General features: G+C 42.6%; 1 protein-coding gene across 1 annotated transcript; it reads left to right on the forward strand.

Moving 5' to 3' along the window:
• Positions 1–5: 5 nt before the first annotated feature.
• Positions 6–12,147, forward strand: VCPIP1 (valosin containing protein (p97)/p47 complex interacting protein 1; the record flags this gene model as incomplete). Its single annotated transcript, XM_008935428.1, has 3 exons — positions 6–2,472; positions 8,025–8,111; positions 10,644–12,147. Coding segments are annotated over 3 exons (3,426 nt in total), but the record flags the coding sequence as incomplete, so codon positions are not given.
• Between the last annotated feature and the right edge of the window lie 7,065 nt (positions 12,148–19,212).

Raw genomic sequence — 19,212 nt, forward strand, 5'->3', positions numbered from 1 at the left:
TGGCCGTGGAGGAGGTGACCGACCCCGACCTGGTGCTGCACAACCTGCTGCGGAACGCGCTGCTGGGCGTCAGCGGCGCCGGCCCGCCCCGCAGGAACACCGAGCTCGTCAAAGTCATGGGCCTCTCCAACTACCACTGCAAGCTCCTGGCCCCCATCCTGGCCCGCTACGGAATGGATAAGCAGACCGGGAAAGCCAAGCTGCTCACGGAGATGAACCAGGGAGACATCTTCGACTGCTCCCTCCTGGGTGACCGCGCCTTCCTCATCGAGCCGGAGCACGTCGAAACCATCGGTTACGGGAAGGACCGCTCCGGCAGCCTCACCTACCTGCACGACACCCTGGAGGACATCAAGAAGGCCAATAACAGCCAGGAGTGCCTCATTCCTGTCCACGTGGATGGAGACGGCCACTGTCTCGTCCACGCAGTCTCGCGGGCGCTTGTTGGCAGGGAGCTGTTCTGGCATGCTCTGAGGGAGAACCTCAAGAAGCATTTTGAGGAGAATCTGAGCCACTACAAGGCACTTTTCCATGACTTTATCGACGTGGCGGAGTGGGAGGACATTATCAATGAATGTGACCCCTTCTTTGTTCCTCCGGAAGGTGTGCCCATGGGCCTTAGGAACATTCACATCTTTGGCCTGGCCAACGTGCTCCACCGGCCTATCATCCTGTTAGACTCCTTGAGTGGAATGCGAAGCTCTGGAGATTATTCAGCGACGTTCCTCCCTGGCCTGATACCCCTAGAGAAATGCATGGGGAAAGATGGCATGTTGAACAAGCCGATCTGCATCGCGTGGAGTAGCTCAGGACGTAACCATTATATTCCTCTAGTTGGAATAAAAGGTGCAGCTTTACCTAAATTGCCTAGGAAGCTACTTCCTAAAGCCTGGGGCGTTCCTCAAGACCTCATCAAAAAGTACATCAAGTTAGAGGAGGATGGTGGTTGTGTCATTGGAGGAGACAGAAGTTTGCAAGATAAGTACTTGATGAGGCTCGTTGCTGCGATGGAGGAGGTTTTCATGAGTAAACATGGTATCCATCCCAGCCTGGTGGCTGATGTGCATCAGTACTTCTACAGAAGGACGGGTGTAATAGGAGTCCAGCCTGAAGAAGTCACCGCAGCTGCCAAAAAAGCGGTGACAGACCACCGCCTGCACAGGTGCCTCATCTGCGGGGCCCTGTCCGAGCACCACGTTCCTCCAGAGTGGCTGGCGCCTGGGGGCAAGCTCTACAACCTGGCAAAAAGCACCCACGGCCAGCTGCGGCCGGACAAAAACTACAGCTTTCCCCTCAACAGCTTGGTGTGTTCTTACAACCCTGCGAAGGACGTGCTGGTGCCCGACTACAGCCTGAGCAGTTTGACTGCTTGCAACTGGTGCCATGGTAACTTGGTGCGTCGCGTCCGAGAAGACGGATCTGTGTCGTACTTGGACGGGGACAGAACTAATACCAGGTCTGTAGGTGGCAAGTGTGGCTGTGGGTTCAAGCACTACTGGGAGGGTAAAGAGTACGATAATCTCCCCGAAGCCTTTCCTATTACTCTAGAATGGGGCGGAAGAGTGGTGAGAGAGACAGTCTACTGGTTCCAGTATGAAAGCGACGCATCTCTGAACAGCAACGTGTATGACGTCGCCATGAAACTTGTTACCAAGCATTTCCCTGGTGAGTTTGGTAGTGAGATTCTGGTTCAGAAAGTTGTCAACACAATATTGCATCAAACCGCCAAAAAGAACCCTGATGATTATACCCCTGTAAATATTGATGGTGCTCACGCCCAAAGAGCTGCTGACGTACAGCAAGGACAAGAGCTAGAGTCACAGCTTCCAACCAAAATCATTTTGACTGGACAGAAGACAAAAACTTTGCACAAGGAGGAGCTGAACATGAGCAAAACTGAAAGAACTATTCAGCAGAACATTGCAGACCAAGCTTCCATAATGCAGAAACGGAAAAGTGAAAAATTGAAACAAGAGCACAAAGGGCAACCTAGGGCTGCTTCTCCTGGGGCTGTGCGGGAGGGGCCGTCATCCGCACCTGCTACACCAACAAAGACCCCCTACTCTCCAACGTCTGCGAAAGAGAAGAAGATCCGGATAACCACAAGTGATGGGAGGCAGTCGATGCTCACCCTGAAGTGCACTACCACCTTCTTGGAACTGCAGGAGAGCGTAGCGAGAGAATTCGATATTCCTCCCTACCTGCAATGTATTCGCTATGGCTTTCCTCCGAAAGAGCTGCTGCCTCCCAAAGAAGGCATGGAGAACGAGCCTGTCCCTTTGCAGCACGGCGACAGAGTCGCCATAGAAATCCTGAAGGGCAAGGAGGAAGGCAGGCAGCCTGCTGGGGCCCACTCGGCACACGCCGTGAAGCACGAGGACGTCGCCCTGACGAGTAAGATCTCGTCAAAGGAGCTGCAGGAGCAAGTCGATAAGGAGATGTATTCTCTCTGTCTTCTAGCTACGCTAATGGGTAAGGCCACCTTCAAGTTATATGCTAAAATTGTGTTTTTAAGTAATAGATGGTGTTTTACACTTACATTTTTCTCTTTCCTGTAAGCAGGGAGAATGTCAGTTTCTTTATTCTCCTATTAGAAGTCAATTTAACATCCTGTCAGTGATTTGTTGAGTGTTGTGACTTTTTACAGTGTGTACACACAAGGTACAGGTTCTTTCTCTGCTGTGAAGTCCTCCGTTAAAAACTGCTGTTGAGAAGTTGTTTGGTTTTCTCTGCTGCCTGGCTGTTTGTTTATCCTGTCTCTCATTTGCAGACATCTGATGTGTATGTGTGTGAGCTCCATGCTCTCTTTTTCTGCTACATCTCCTTCAAGTTTCAGGAAGTAAATTCACAGCAGAGGTGAGAAGGGGATGCTGATAATCTGTTTGTTGCAAGTTAGAGGACCAAACTCTTCACCTTGGTATCAGGATGAAGCCCTGGCATTTCTCCACACAGGGAGTTGTGTTGGTTTAAACAAATCAACACAACATTGTCTCCTTGGCTAATCTGCTAATTTTAAGCAAAGATCTGGTCTTTTTAAAGAGCCCTGAAAAGTATTATTTCAGAATGTAAGGTGAGAAAAAAAAATGGAATAGTATGAACACAGACTTAAATCCCAAAAGGATTATATCCCAAAGGTGGACATAGGGTTGTAAAGCCATGCCTATAAATTGTCAGTCATATAGGCCTGACTCACTGTTAATCACTCAAGACCAAGGACTTTTCTCAGGTGCCTGTGGTTTTTATTTTCATATTTGGACTCAGGAGACCTGGACCTTCGTTTGTGTACTTTCTTCATCAGGTTTCTGGTTTTGCTGCTTAGTGGCAGGAAGCAGAAGTGTAATTATCCTACATGTAGCTCTACCAACATGTTGAATAGTAATGTTTACAGGGGTTTTTTTTTTGTGGGAGCCTTCTCTTTTGCTGGAGGGATTTGGCATGGCTAAAGCATGTGATGTTTTAGAAACGAAACCATTATGTAATCGGAGTGGTGTGTCAGAAGTTCATGGAGCAGAACTCTGATTCTTTTCCAAGCTTGATTGTTTAACTCCCATGTCTCTTGCGAGATAACGTGCTGAATCACTGGCCGCCTCATCACGCTGACAATGACACCAGAGCTCCAAAGTGCAGGGAAAGTACAAGGTTAAAAGCTGTCTTAATTTTGAGGTGAACCTTAAAAGAGAGTTTTCAGGAAATACTGCTGAAAGTGTGCTTTAATTTGCTCCCTTTAAAAGCATATCAGTGTTTCTAGTTACTTCAGCGTTAATTGTGTCATTTTTTACAGGTACTTCCCCACGAACTGTGAGCTGATCTTGTATTCAAGAATCAGTTTTTGTCTTTGACTATCACTACGTTAGGTTCTGCTTTCAAAGCCCAGGTTAGAACAGGATTTACCTCACCCTTCTCTGACTGCATCCATTTTGCATTACTAATAGAATTAAAAGTGGCAGCAAATGATAAACCAACCAGTTATAACAACTTATGCAGCTACTGAATAAGCTGCTATTTTTATATAATCACTTTGCTCGTCAGGGCTTCATTTTCCTTTAAAGATACTTGTGGAAAAAAATTACAGTTGCCTGTTTACAAATGGAATTTTTCAGTGAGGAAACAAACTCTAATAATATAAATTCCAAAGTCCTTCCACTTCCTTAAGAGTGTTGGGGTGGCCATTCCCCCAGGTGGTGTAACCAGCCTTTTTGGGACAAGAAGCCTCAGTGTTTCTCAATGATGTGTCTGTGTTGCTAAAAGTGAGTGCTGCAGAGTTCTGAGAGTCAGCTTGTCCCACATGCTCGTGCTGTAACTTTGTTCTGCTAAAAATATTCACGTAGGATGGCCAGATTAGGCTCTGTAGAGGGGAGATGCTGTTAAAATAGTTTGGTGGGCCAGACATAATTATTTTTTCCCCCCAAAGCCCATAGTGAAAGTGTGTCTTCAGACATCTCTAACCATTCATTCTGAATTCACTAAAGGAATTGCAATTTTATATTAAAATAGTTAAAACATTGTATTCTAAGGCAGATTTAATTACACCCATGCAGAACTACTCTGGATATGTGCAAGCCAAGTACAAATCTGTTTTGATTAGTTTGTTTTGCATTGATGAAGTTGTCAGTAGGCAAGAAATCAGAATAGCCAGGGTTAAATTAAATGTATTGATACCAGGATTTGCTTGCAATTAAACAGCTTGTTTGAAATCCAGCTGTAGTTCCTGGTAGCCTGTGTTTGTCAGCTGAGCTTTGGATTTGTTTTGCACTTCTGTGTGGCCTCTCTGCTCTATGAAGTGAGGGTTCTGAGGTTCCAGTGGCCTTGGTTTGTCTGCGCCTGCTCATTTTTGGCAGCACGTGAAGCTGAAGTCTCCGTGTGTTGCTGTACCTTCCCGTGGAGGGGCTGGGGTCTGGCCTGAGGGAGCGTGTTCTGGAGTGGGGACAGCACAGAGAACATCATCTCTTTGGTAAATGTACTGGTGTAGTGTCTTGCAGGGATTTTTAATGTAGCTAAATGATCTCACAAATTAACTTGTGACCTGTAAACATCTTACTGCCATGGTAAACAAAACCAAAACAAACAGTAAAACCCAAGCAGCAACAAAAATGTGCAAACCTCAAAGGCAGTTTAGTGGAATCACACACACTGGTTCCTCTGAGCTGGGAAAGTCCATTTGTCATTGTGGGTTTTTGTGGTGTCCAGTCGGAGATCTCTTTATCCAAACAGCATGGGTAGTTTGTGTTTCTTTCCGTGGCTGGGGCTTTTGTTTCGTGAGCCCTGCTCTTCATACTTTCCTGCATGGAGTCCTGTTCCTGTCACAAAAGGTGATCTAAACAGGAGTGCTTCTCTGGTGCAAGGCTTGGAAAATCACCCCCAGATCAAACGGGGCATCTTGCCTTGGAGAAGTCTACTGATGTGTAAAAACTGGGCTGCTTCTAAAAGCCTCTTGGTTGTCCCATGGCAGGGAAGGGAGCTCTTCAAGTATCAGTGGATGGCTGGATGCAGCATCATCAGAGCCCTTGGTGTGGGGTCAGCCCCCGTGTGGCTCCCCAGGCTGCCCTAGACTTGACTGCTCCGTGCTGCTACTTACCAGCGTAGTGGTTACGTTGATTCCTGTGGGCAGTATTTAAAGCACCAGGGAGATTTGGGGCAGAAATGAGGAGCCACAGAAAGGTGCTAAGAAGCCATTGTGTCTAGGGATGTGCATTTTGGAATTTAAATGAGAATAGGGATGCAGGGTAGTGGTAAGTCCCTTTTGAAATAGCAAAAACTTCAGAGAGAGTCTTATCAGTAGTGATTGTCCTCCCTCCATACAGCTGTTTGAAGGGGAGGGAACAGTGGTGGCAACAGGGGGGAGGAAAAGAGAATCACAGAATCATTTTGATTGGAAGAGGCCTTTAAGGTCGAGTCCAACTGTTACCCCAGCCCTGCCAGGTCACCACTGAACCATGTCCCTCAGCACCACATCTCCATGGCCTGGAAACCCCTCCAGGGATGGGGACTCCACCACTGCCCTGGGCAGCCTGGGACAGGCCTGGACAACCCTCCAGGGGAAGAAATTGTTCCTCATGTCCAACCTAAGCCTCCCCTGGTGCAGCTCGAGGCTGTTTCCTCTTGTCCTATTGCTTGTTCCTTGGGAGAAGAAACCGACTCCTCCCTGGCTCCAACTTCCTTTCAGAAAGTTGTTGAGACCCCTGAGATCCCTTTCCTTACTCCTTTTAATTTTTTTAAAACATTTTTTATTTTTGTGGAGTCAGTGAGAGTTGTAGAGCAGTGTCAAATTTATTAGCGAGTATGTAGACAGGAGTTATCAGGATGAGTTCAAAAGACAAGACTTCCTTCTTCAGCAGATCATATTAAAGAAGAGTAGTTGTTGGTTTGTTACGTGGCTGTTCTTGCTGGGAAGTGAAGCCCAAAACTGTGAGCCTGACGTGCAAACGAATGCAGTGAACCAGAGCATATGTGGTTCAAGGGAATGCATTTAAAATGAGTTGTATTATGTGGGTCTCCTCTCTTTAAAATATCTAAAGACAAAACACAATGAAAATCCATTTTACCTTTAGAGAGAACTTTGGGACTTGAGTAACACCTGAAGTGGAGAGGTGAGGACAGAATCCTTCTGGTGGAGGGACAGACGAGCAGGGGAGGGCACGGAGCCCTGGGCCTGTCAGGGAAGGGGAAAGGAAAAGTCAGAGCATGGCTTGAAGGGTTTCAGAGTGTAATGCAGCAGGTGATGCCACTGCTGGGAGTGTGAAACAGGCTCTTACCTGAGGCAGGTGGGATAGGAGAGTAGCCACAGTTACTTTGGTGGGTATGCAGTGAAGAGATGTGAGGAGGGATTTGGATGTGCCCTATATGCTGTATGCGGAAGCTATTAAAAGTAACTTTTTACTTTTATTTTGCTCTTAACATCAAGAAAAGAAATATTGGTGGCTAATGTTTTATTACAGCCTTACACATCCCAGCTATCTCTACTCCAGGTGGTAAGGGCACTTAACTTCAGTTGATTCTTTATATTCTTCAATTTGAACAGAAAATTGAGGGATGTGATTATTGAGATTCTGGTGCCTGAAGGATGGTGCAGTTTCTACTTAAAATATCTTAGTGTGTTCCCAAATATTTGAAATAAAGTGGGAAAAGCGATTTTTTTTTCAGAAAATCTACATTTGTGGCACTTGTTTCTGCATGAGGATAATGGCATTTATCAGAGCTTTTGGTTTGTACTGCTTTGATAGCTACATGACATGTCACATCTCTGAAGCAGGTAAGTGGTTAGCAAAACGAGGGGAAGGGTCCAGATACAAATGTAGAACTGATTTAGCAGCTGCTGTTAAGTCACTGATACTCTGCCACTGTAACCCAGTTTTTCTGTTCTTTATATTACTTCCCTTATGTAGTCTAAGGGGTTTTTTTCCTCTCAGTGGCATTTAAGGCTGTTACACCTGAAGGCCATTGTTGGCATCTCTGAAAACAGCCTCTTCCCCAGGACTGCTGGGGCCCCATGGTGGGTGTTTGGCTTCTAACCCTGAAGGAAAGCAGGTCCAGAGGCAGCTTCCATGCAGCCACCTGGGCGGACCAGGTGCAGCCCGAGGGCTGCTGGGTGGCAGCTGGGGAGCTGAGACCTGATTTTTTGAGGTGGACGGATAGAGGGTTGAGGTTTTCATGTGCAAGGGTATGTGCTTGAATTTTGGAAGTGTGTTAGTCATGTCCTAGTTCTGTCTTGAAAGCATGGGTAGGAGTGGAATAGAGACTGGTGTGTAGGGCCTGGCAGAGAGCAGGGAGCTGTGGCTTGGATCAAACTGAATTTCAGAACCTTGGTGCTAGAGCATGTTGGGTATTTGACTGCAGGCAATAGTAAGTTTTTGTGAAAGTTTCTCAATGTCCTGGGCTCCTGTTCTGTAAACTTGCAATAAAAATTCAAATTTGTAGTTGCATGGGAGAGAGTGAGGATTCAGCTTTTAACTCAAGGAGTGACATTTTCAGCCATTGATTATATTGTTAAAATAGAGATGTTTAATGATTGTGTTTGATTTCTACAGGAGAAGATGTTTGGTCTTATGCAAAGGGGCTTCCTCAGTTGTTTCAGCAGGGTGGAGTATTCTACAGCATAATGAAGAAAACCACAGGTATTTTGGGGGTTTGTTTTTATTCCTTTCTTCCTCTGTTTTCAAATCTTTAAACTGGTAAATTGGTATTGAGTCACTTGTAAGCCTAAATATATTTTTATTTTATTACCATGGTACATTTTCATAATATTGTGGAACTAATTATGCTTCCTCAAAGAGTTTAAGACTAGAGAATCCAACACTAGTTCATTCAACTTCAGTCTCTTCTGGTATTTTTTTCTACAACTATATATCTCCATTGAAACTTCCTGAATTGTACAACTTGAGTAAGTCAACTGATTTTTGTTGGTTTTTGGTTTGGTTGTGTTTTTTTTTTTTTCCCCTGGAAAGATCAAATAGAGAAGACCACAGAACCTATTCCTGTTATACTTTGGTAAACTTTCCAGATAAGCAGTTCATCTTTGTAGTGTGCTTCCTAGTAGATACATAATATTCATACTGCATGAATTATTAGCCTGGGCAATAGAATTAGCCTACAAATGTCTTGCAGCACATCTTTTTTTCTTCTAGTTTTCTTTCTTTTACTACCCTTGTGCAGCAAATACTGGTGTAGTGTTTGTGGCAAGTGAATTAGCTTAAACAGTGCCTGATGGAAAGGAAATTGTGGACTGATACCGAGTAGCCAGAGCTGAGAATCCAAAGTGAATCTGGGGGATTTAAACACAGCTGGTCAGTAACTCCCAGAAATACCTGACTTGGGTCACTTCTTCCAGATGGCAGTATGAGAACTGAGGCTGTGGGAGATGATATTCTGTATTCGACCATTATTGCATTCCTGTGCATCTGTGTATCTTGCTCAGCATTAACATACTTGTACGATATCAATGTTTTATGAACCACTGAGTTTCCACATTAATTTCAGTGTGCAACAATCTAGCTATTTTGTTTCACTTAAAGAAGCTCCTTACCTATTTGTAATATTTTGGTTAATGTAATAATGCCAGTGCTATAGTGCACATTAGGAACAAAGTTTTCTACCAAGTGTAGCACCTGTTAATTGCAATTTGATGTAGTAGATCTTGTGTAAGACCTTATTTTGAGATTTCAGGATGGTGATTTCAGAAGCAGTTTTGGTCTGTCATAGATGCTGTACAGCTCTTTCACTTGCAAACGAAGGTTGAGCTGATAAATTATGTAGTTAAAATATGTTCTTCAGGGTAAGTGAGCTGGGGAGGTGTTTGGGGTTAGATTTGGTTCTGTTTTGTATGTTTTGGCTGTTTGGTTATTGGTTCCCCTGGGTGTGTAAAGAAAGGAGCTGTGTGTCTGAAGTTCTCCAAATAAAAATCTCATCTGTAGATTCTCTGTAGAGAATGTGTGAGTGTAGAGTGTGTGAATCAGAAGCTGTGGGGGATGAGTGAGATGGGTCAGTTGGCTCAACAGTGTAAGAACAGTTTAATAACATTTCAAATGATGAGTGACCTTTTTCAGTGATGCCCAGAACACTTCTCTTGATTGCATTGTATTTGATACACAGAAATAGGGTTTGCTTGTTGTGTTTTTTCCCTTATGCATAATTCGATGTTTTCCTTCAAAAACTGTAACAGAACATGAGGAAAGATCCCATTAATTTTCCTTGCACTTTTTAAAAACAGGGTTTTGCTCTAGCTCTCCTTGCATAGCTGATAGAGCTGAAGTGAGGAGAGTTGTTCCAGCCACATTTTCACCTGCAGATCAGTTTTTACCTGGCAGAAAGCTGTCCTCACTGAAGTGACACCTCACAGCTTTTACCACAGCCTGCATGGGACAGAGTTGAAAGTATTATTTTCTATTTCATGATGATAAACTGGCAAAACAAATGTTGCCCAGTTTTTACACAGAGCAGCTTCAGAACTTATATTTGTCTAGTGAATTCTCAATTTTAGCAGATCGGTGCAATGGCACAAGCAGCATATCAAAGATACTGTGTCTCAGGTTTGTTTCGTAAAGGTTAATAGTTATAATCTCCAGGACTACTGACCATGGTAAGCTTGAAATGCTTTTGTTTATGTAGCAACACTTATTTCCTCTCTGGGAAGAAGACAAACAATAAATTTGAAAATCCTCAAGCTTAGCAGCAGTTATACACCCTGAAATCCTACTGCAATGCTATCTAGTATGGAAGTGCTCGTCAATAGTGCTTCTCCAGATAGTGGTTTGAAGTGTGCTCTTTGGCCAATTTCTGGTGGTGTTTTGGGCTGGGAAGTGTTGGTGGCAGTGATGGTGTTTGGCTTGCTTTGTTCCTGTGAGCATATACTACTGCTTTAACTTCTGTTGTATTGGAACTGCAAGTCCCAGCAGGGTGGTTATTTTACCTAGTAAGGCCACAGTCCTATCTCTTTGTTAGAGTCACCACTGAAGGCAGCAGCCTCTCTGGGGTGACTGCTGTCCAATGGCACACAAGCCTAAGTTGTTTTTATCCTACAGCAGTAAGTTCTGGTGTATTTGTTTTTCCATGGTCGATGCAGTAAGTTTCAATACAGTAAATACTGTGGATTCGGAGCATGCCTTAAAACACGTTAGCACTTTAAATAACTACCTTTTCTGTCTTCACAGGTTTGGCCGATGGCAAGCACTGCACTTTTCCACATTTGCCTGGTAAAAACTTTGTGTACAATGCAGCTGAAGACAGATTAGAGCTGTGCGTGGATGCTGCTGGGCACTTCCCCATCGGTCCTGACGTTGAAGAGTTGGTTAAAGAGGCCTTAAGTCAAGTGCGAGCAGAAGCTGCTTCGAGAAGCAGGGAAGCGAGTCCTTCCCATGGGATGCTGAAGCTGGGTAGTGGTGGAGTAGTGAAAAAGAAATCTGAACAGCTACATAACATAACTGCCTTTCAGGGCAAGGGCCATTCCCTAGGAACTGCATCCAGTAGTCAACAACACGATCAAAGAGCCAGGGAGACACCACTTTTAAGAAAGCATAGCACAGAAACGGACTTCAGTCCTTCTGCTAAAATTGAGCCTTCTGTATTCACAGCTGCTTCTGCTAACAGTGAGCTTATCCGAATGGCGCCGGGCGTCGTGACCATGAGAGACAGCAGGCAGCTTGACCCCACTCTGATTGAGGCGCAGAGGAAGAAGTTGCAGGAGATGGTCTCTTCTATTCAGGCGTCAATGGACAGACACTTGCGGGATCAGAGTGCGGAGCAGCCAGCGTCAGTCGAGCCGCCTCAAAGGAAAGCAGAGACAGCGGGCTCAGCCGCCAAAGCTGGGAGCATGCAGGCTGCCGTGCCCCAGGCCTTCCCCACGCCGGCTGGTGCCCAGCGCTTGAACATCCAACCAGCTGATGGTAACGTGGTGAATTTTGTGGGAACAACATTCCGTGCGAGGTCGAAAGCACAAAAGGGAAATTCTGTTGAGGAGCTTGAGGAGATGGATAGTCAAGATGCAGGAATCACTAATGCAACTGAGCCAATGGATTACTCTTGATAGATTAAAACCTAATAAGGATAGATGAAATTACAGTTCAAATGTAATGTTTATTGGCTGGGCCACACAAAGTGATTAGTTATTAAATCTTGTATGTATGTCAAAGATTATATCATCTTATTCAGTGCATGATAAGTGTGTGATTGGCAATAGCTTTCAATATTACCATACTGCTGCCCAGGCTGGCGCTGTTACTTGTAAATTAGTTCTTAGGAAATGCACTGAGATGAATATCTGCTGTAAATGTGGGTTATTGAAAATTCTTTGTAATTTTTAATTCCTTAAAAGTCTTAAAATGTAAGCCCATGCAAAGTTCTTACCGTGCTAGTTTAAGGTGACTGGAAAGGCTAGAACAGGCAAAACTAGAAACGTGACAAAGTTAATCCGGTCCCTGGTGTTTAGTTCCACTCAAAAATGCACTATAGAGATGAATTACACATAACCTTCAACAAGCAACTGAAACTAAACTTCTGCTAAATTGGGCAATGCAGCATACACAGTACTTCAGTTCCATTGTGCTGGCACTTCCTCAGATTTAAAAACTTTCTAATTCATACAGCTGTAAACACTTGTCAGAAATCTTGGAATAGTGTAACATCAGCAAACCCTATGATTTCTGCATATTGTCAGTTAAAGCAAGTTGGGGGGAAGGCTACTTGGCATCTGGTGAAGGTGAGGTTGGTGCAGTGTGCTTCTGCCAAGCTGTCTGAGCCAACACAACCGTTTAGGTGCTTGGTTAGTAAGGGATAGCAGGGTTTGATTTCCTCTTGAACGCCAGGCTGATTGGATGTGGCTTTTAGCACGACTACAGGAGTGAAGTTGGCCATGGCAAGAAACATCAGCTGTCCAGTGGCAAATCCATTTCTTTTAAAGGATTTTGGGTGCTAGAATTGGTTAGGAATGGCCAGAATTACCTAACAGCTGTTCTCTTCAGAGCAAATGAACAATTTACTGGAAGGAAATTACTCTTACATACATTATCCTAAAATGTTCAGTGCTAATGGAGCTTTTGGAAGCTCACTGTTTACTCCATGGAAACCCAGAATATGTGCTGTTTCCATAAAGACTGCCCACCTCTCCTAGCCTCACTTCAGTCTGTGGTGCAGATTCCCTGCACCAGTGCTAACACAGCTGGCATCCACTTCAGCAGTGTGTTCATCAGCCCTGCAGTGCTAGTTCTTAAGAAGCAGCCATTGTGCTTGCTCCATAAGGATGGAATGTAATTCCACACTTTGCTTCCTCTCTTCATAGTCAGATTTAAAAGCACCATTGCTGCTTCCTCTAATGGTAAAATCACACTGAGTGGATGACAGATGTTAATACAGCTTCAAAGGAGTTAAGAGCATTTAGATATCGAGGTCTGTGTTTGTGCACGCGTGGGCTTTTACCAGTTCACAATGTTATTTGTATTGTATGTTTGTATTCGGAAGAGTCTCCTCACTTTTTACATTTCTAATCACTTAAACAGTTCTAAGCATCAGTATGATAAAATGTCCCATGAGGGAGGATTTATTTTTGTACGTAAAAATTAACTGGAGCCAGTCACTCAAAGAATAGCCCCTGTTTTGTCAAAGTAAACTAAAAAGCCTCTGTTGCCGAAGTTTTTATGTAGGGGGAATATTTTGTCATTTAGTACACTACTTAGAGATAAAAAAATAAGAATCACCTTTTCACAAATCAATGAAAAATTTTAAGGACACAAGTTGCTAACCTAAGTTATCAGTTTGGAAGCTTGGAACGTGTGAAGTAATTTGGCTCACCAGAACTGACCTTGCCAATGCACCCATTACTGGCAGGGCTGGTTCAGTGGGAAGCAGGATGCACAGGCAGCAGCTGGAAGCCTGCCACGACTTGGGAACACTGAACTGTGGAGCAGGGGCCTGTGATTTGTCACCCTGTGAGGCTGAGGAAAGTACAGCGCTGGCGTGGTCCTGTGGGGGAGCGTAAGTCAGGAGAGGGTGAGGGAGAGGAATCCCCTGGATCTCTTGCATTTTACACAAGGTAACTATCACTTAGACATTTTTAACCTTTTTGTTAGAAAAAATCATCTTCCTTGGCTGAAAAAAATAGGGGCAGTGTGTATGAGAGAGTTATGTTTGCAATAAATGAAAGTGGTCATGGCACGTTATCCTTACGTGGGGGGAGGATGCTTGCTTCTTTCACGACTTTCTGGTAAGCCTGCAGAAGTTTGTGTGCCTTTTACTGCACAAAGAGGAAGGCTTGGTTTAGTTTTGACACACTTCCCATTTTGGCAGTAATTTGACATTTTCCTTCTTATCTAAATAGAAATAGACACAGATAATAGTTCTGTTTGACTCAACTTTAGTGTTGTCTCGGGTCCACTCCAGTCACGTAGATCAGAACTCCTCAGTTCCTAAAACAAAATGGTCTCAAAAAGGAATGGTAAAATGGTGTCAAAATCACAAGATCTGCTGATGTGAATTCGTCTGGTGTAAAGCAGGGTTGTGCTTATTTCTTTGCAGTGTTCTTATTTCACATAGCTTTCTCATGCATTTAAATATCAGTGGTTTTGAGAAAGATGGCTTTTGATACTCGCAAATGAAGCTAAACTTCATCTATGCGCCGGTGAGATGTGTAACTGTACAGGAGAAGTGAAATAAAGAACACTGAAGTGTAAGTTTGAATAGATGTTTCATTTAATTGCTACCAGTGGGTGCAAATGTAAGGTAAGGCAAATCTGTGCCTGTCTTAGGAGCATCCATGTGCTTGTTGCATTTCCCTGTCAGAGCCAGGAAAATGGTGGTGGGGTACAAGGGCAGGAAGATGTTGACTCATTGTGGATGTGAAGCTGTGTCAATAGGACATCTCAAAGGCTATGAAGAGTGTTCCTTTCTCAAGACACTCCTAGGTTCTTACTACTGAATTGTCTGTGGACAGAGACTGTGGCTCAATTCTTGGTCGCCTGCCTTGATAACTTTCTTGTCTGGGGGCCAAACACCTTCTACACAGTGTCTCATGGCAAAGAAGACTTAAATTATTTGAAAATCCTGAACTTTACTACGGCTTAGTATGTTAACCTAAAAGAAAGATGATTACTGAAAATATAGCCAGTATGGAGGGAAAAAAAAAAAAAAGGCATTAACTAGATTGCCCATGAGTGCAGGAGAACAGATCAGTTTTCCAGGCACATGCAAGATTTTTCCTACTTCAAGTGGCTGGCTGTGTAGTAAGGTTCACTTTTGGATACTGCTGTTTCTCTGTGAATTGTTTGCATTTCAGTGAAGGGAAATACCTAGCACCTTTTCAAATCAAAGCATACAAATATATTTAGGATGTCTTTGCTGTTATAGTCACAAACCAGCAACGTGTGTTGGTGGTTTGGTGAATCCCATGCAGTTTATGAGTCTTCTGACAGATACAGAACATGAGCTAGACGTGGCCTCTGACAGGATGCTCCATACAAGAGGTGTGCTGTTGAGACCAAACCGCTTCGTTTACCATCCTTCCAAAAGCAGAACCTCCCTCTTGCCCGTGCCAGGAGGCCAGCAGAGCTGCTTGCTGCTTTTGCAGCATGCTGCAAATGCCAGGTGAGAACCTGCAGAGTCTGCGTACAGCTGGGAGAGCGATGCTCAGTCTGAAACGTGTGGAAAAGGAACGGTGGAAGAGGATGCCAAAGCTCTCTCTACATTTGCTTGGCTCCCGTTTTCAAATAGCAGAATCTACTTGCTTCTGTAAAACAATAATAATATGGAGATGATCCTTCTGTTATAAAAACCGTAATAGTACGTGGTTTCTTTGTTTTGCTTGTGGCTATTGGTTTAGTTTCTTAAAATGGAAGAAGTTGCTTAAGATCTTCAGAATGCAGGATTCCTTCTGAGCCCTGATGCCTGCGGTGGAGCAATAAAAGCTTGAAACAAGAGTGGTATTTTCAGAGTTATTTTATGTTTAATGAGGATTATTGCCAAGAAATGAAAGAGTGCACTTTGAGGAGGGAATGCTATTTAAAATGTATAAATAAGAACTAAAATAGTGTATATATTTAAAAAATGAATCTTTTTAAACAGTAAGTGCTTTACATGTGGAATTAAAAATAAATTAGCATAGAAACTATACCATCTTTACAGTACTGGCTGTTATCCAGCACAGTTTGGTTTGTTTTATTTGTGACTGCTGTACTAATTATATTTGATTTTTTTAAATCTGTAATGTAACAATAGTGTATTATAACAGTATATAGTGTACTATACTACACTGTACAGTATTTGGAATTTGATTGCTATATTAAAACTGTAAGTTAAAACATCTGCTTTGGTTTTATAAGGTGCAACTTTTATCTAGCCTTTCACACATTAGCCTGTTTATTTAACACTGATTTGGCTGCAAAATGAGTGAGTTTTAATTATATTAGCTTCTGCATTCTACATAGAAACTGCATTATGCTTGCGTACATGAACACTAGTACAGAAGTTGAAAAACCGGTATGAATCTCAGAAAAAGTAAGGTGTGATGTCATCCTTTTTGCTTTAGTTGCATTTCTGTTTAAAAGAAACTTTTTTGAAAGACAAGCTCTTTATGGAAAAGGTCTTTTTGACCTCATGCCTGTTCTGAATATTCAGTTAGACATGTAGGACCTTTGAATTTGAGGGATTTTTACAAGTTTTTATATATTTGAGACCAAAATCTGAGATCTGAGCCTTTTTTTCAAAGTTGTCACCAAGAGGAGGGTGTAGAACAACACTGACCAAGTCATGCATGACATTTAAGGTATCTTGCAATCTGCGGTTTGAAACATTGGTAAAAAATGTACTTGAAAGCAACATTTCAATGCATGTGTGTAATATGCAAGTATGAATGTATCATATGGAAGAACTAGGCTTTTGAAAATTCAGCAGTTCTCAAAGATCAACATATTGGCAACTACTTAAATTATCTCTGTGCTTTTTTCCACCAGCTATGTGTGGTACTTTGCTTAAATTTGGCTGTAATTGTAACTTCTGAGCCTAAAAAGTCATAAAACCCATCTACAAAACTCTGTGTTACTTCTTCCTGTATTTATTGAAAGGCTTTATTCAAATACAAAGCATTAAAGCAAATGATGGGTGTAAACACACAGAGTTAATTTTGATTGCATGTTGTATCATGAAGAATTGAAGATTATCCTTTGGAAGTTTTGTATTTCAAAGACTTAAATGATTAATGGTAAACTAGAAATTTACTCATCTTTATTCATGCAATGTTTTTTAATCTGAGCCCAAAGCTGTGCTGATTGTATGAAACCACCAAGCAAAGAGGGCTTTCGAAGGGTTTCCATTTTTCTCCTGCTATTAATTGTATAGCCTTAGTATCTTTTTTAAAAATTTTATTTTAGATTAGAGTTGTTGGATTTGGTTGTGTGGTGAGTTTAGGTTTTTTTTTTTTTTCCCCCCTTGGGTATGTCCACAGCAATTCTATTCTAAGATCCCTGCCAGAACAATCACAATCTCTGTGGTAGAAACTTGCAGATACTTTAAGAGGCTTCAGAAAAGACTTATTCTCTGTTCTGTTAATGAAAGGCATTGATATGATTCTGAGGTAGCTGCAGAGACTTGTGTTCAGGCTTTATCCACCTCTGTTTTTTAAAATTACTACCTAATTATGTTTTCTGCTGGAAATAATAACTTCTAGTGGCTTGTCTTGCTGGTAGCAAATTTAATTTCACTTCTAAAGTGATCCTGTAGATCTGGACTGGCTCTGTCCTGTTTGGAAACTTCTACACAATAATGAAAAATTAAAGGAAAGATGGCAAGTAGAAGGAAGTTACCAGAAATTAGATGAGGGTTTAGAAAGTGCTATGGTTCTTATTAGCCAATAGTCTGTGGAGCCTGGCTGTGTAAAAGATCATCTTTTACAAACCTCTAAAGCATGGCCCGAACTTCTTTGTGAATAAGAAAATTTTATTTTATAGGCTATTTTGTCGACTTGGTATATAAAGTTTTCTTTACAATATTCTTTCTGTTTATACTGCACCTCTTAGTCACAGTAAATGGCAATGGATAAAGGATCCAGTTTTGTACAAATTGGACTGATAAAAATGAAAACCTTGACTTCCTCTGAAATCCATGTGTGTGGGACAGAAAGGAATGTAGGTAGATTCCTAAGAAAGCAGAGGACTTGTGGGCATATTCAGGAAAGGAAAGATGATATATTAGGATTTATCAATTATTCTAAATATCACCTCTTAGTTCTGTAGGGCAACCATGTGTGTTGTCCCACCTCCAGGGTGATGAGCTCTAGAAGCTGCGGTGGCTTGCTCTGTAGCTGGGGATTTCCCTGAGATCCACCTTTCCTTTCTGCGAGGAGCAGAAGCTGCCAAATACGTTCTTGTCCGCCAGGCTTGATCCAAAAGCCACCCCAGAATTCTCTGAGTAGTCGTACAGCCTGCTTAAGAAGCTGATATGGACTGCTTTGGGAATGTGCAAGAGGATGTTTTTTGTGCACCATTGCCATGGAGGTTAACAAACTAGTATGAATTTTAAGCCCATACAGATCCACTAAATTATTTTGATATTTCTGTGATACGGTACCCTTTAAGCCTTACATTTTCATATTCCCTCAGGAAAATGTCCTAGGGAGCACTTAGAATTCCAGCAAAAGCAGATAATTTTCAAAAAACATGTTGAACGGCCCTTCAGAAACTTTTACACTAAGACATTAGAAAAAAACAACACAAGACAGCAGGACTCTGAAGGCACCCAACAAGTTGAAATTGCCCTGGGGTGCAGCTTCACGGGTGGACTGTGACTGGACTCAAGTACAAATGGCAAGCTGGGATCTTCAGCGCTGAGACATGGAGCAGATGCAGATATGTGCTGTCCATATGGAGAACTACTTTAATTTAAAACACTGGTTAGTGTCCTTGTGCTCTTCATCAGGAATATCTCCAAACACTGGGAGAAAGCTCACACCCCCACAGGACTGATGCAAGATCACCTTGGGCACTGAATGAGTGGTGCCATGAGACTGAATCTAGGCTAAGTCTAGGGCTGAAGACTTGCTGGATGCATGTGGTTTAGTTTGATGCATTTGGTGTTTCTGCTAGTGTAAAGCTCTGAAAGTTATAGTCAGTAACCAGAGATAAGGCATTGAAGACTACTAAAAGGAAAATACCTTGTAAAAAACCTGTAAGCTCCTGTCTCTGAAGATAGAAGTAGTTAGACCTCTTGGTTTTGTGAAGCTACTAGAAGCTGAGAGGGGATGGAGAGGGGGATGCAGTTCCATCTTTTTTTTGTCATGTGTAAGAAACTCTGAATGTTGAGTCCTGTCAGACAGGACAGGGATACATACAGGACTAAGACGAGAGAAGAAAGTGAGGTGTGTATGTGCTTGCTGATGTACTCCAAAGAGAATGTTAGCTGGATGTCATAACAAACTGCATCTTTATGTTGTTACTTTTTTTTAGAACAGGACCATCAGTAGCTATGAATTTAATAGTTTGACTCAGCTGTTGTTTTCAATATCTATTTCCTACAAATGAAGAAGACGTATTACTATAGGAATAGACAAGAAGGTAGTTTTTTGTTTGTTTGTTTCAGTCTCCCTTCACTTTGAATTAAATATAAATGAGCACTAAAAGATGACATTTCACACCATATGAGGCTGACGACACAAACCCTGTCTCCAGGTGGTTTTTATTCCACATACTTTTTGATTACAGCTTTTGTAGCTCAAAGATTCCTGTCAGAGCTCTGATGTAGGGA

This window comes from Merops nubicus, unplaced genomic scaffold, assembly GCF_000691845.1.
Source record: "Merops nubicus isolate BGI_N331 unplaced genomic scaffold, ASM69184v1 scaffold30662, whole genome shotgun sequence".
NCBI classification, from domain to species: Eukaryota; Metazoa; Chordata; class Aves; order Coraciiformes; family Meropidae; genus Merops; species Merops nubicus.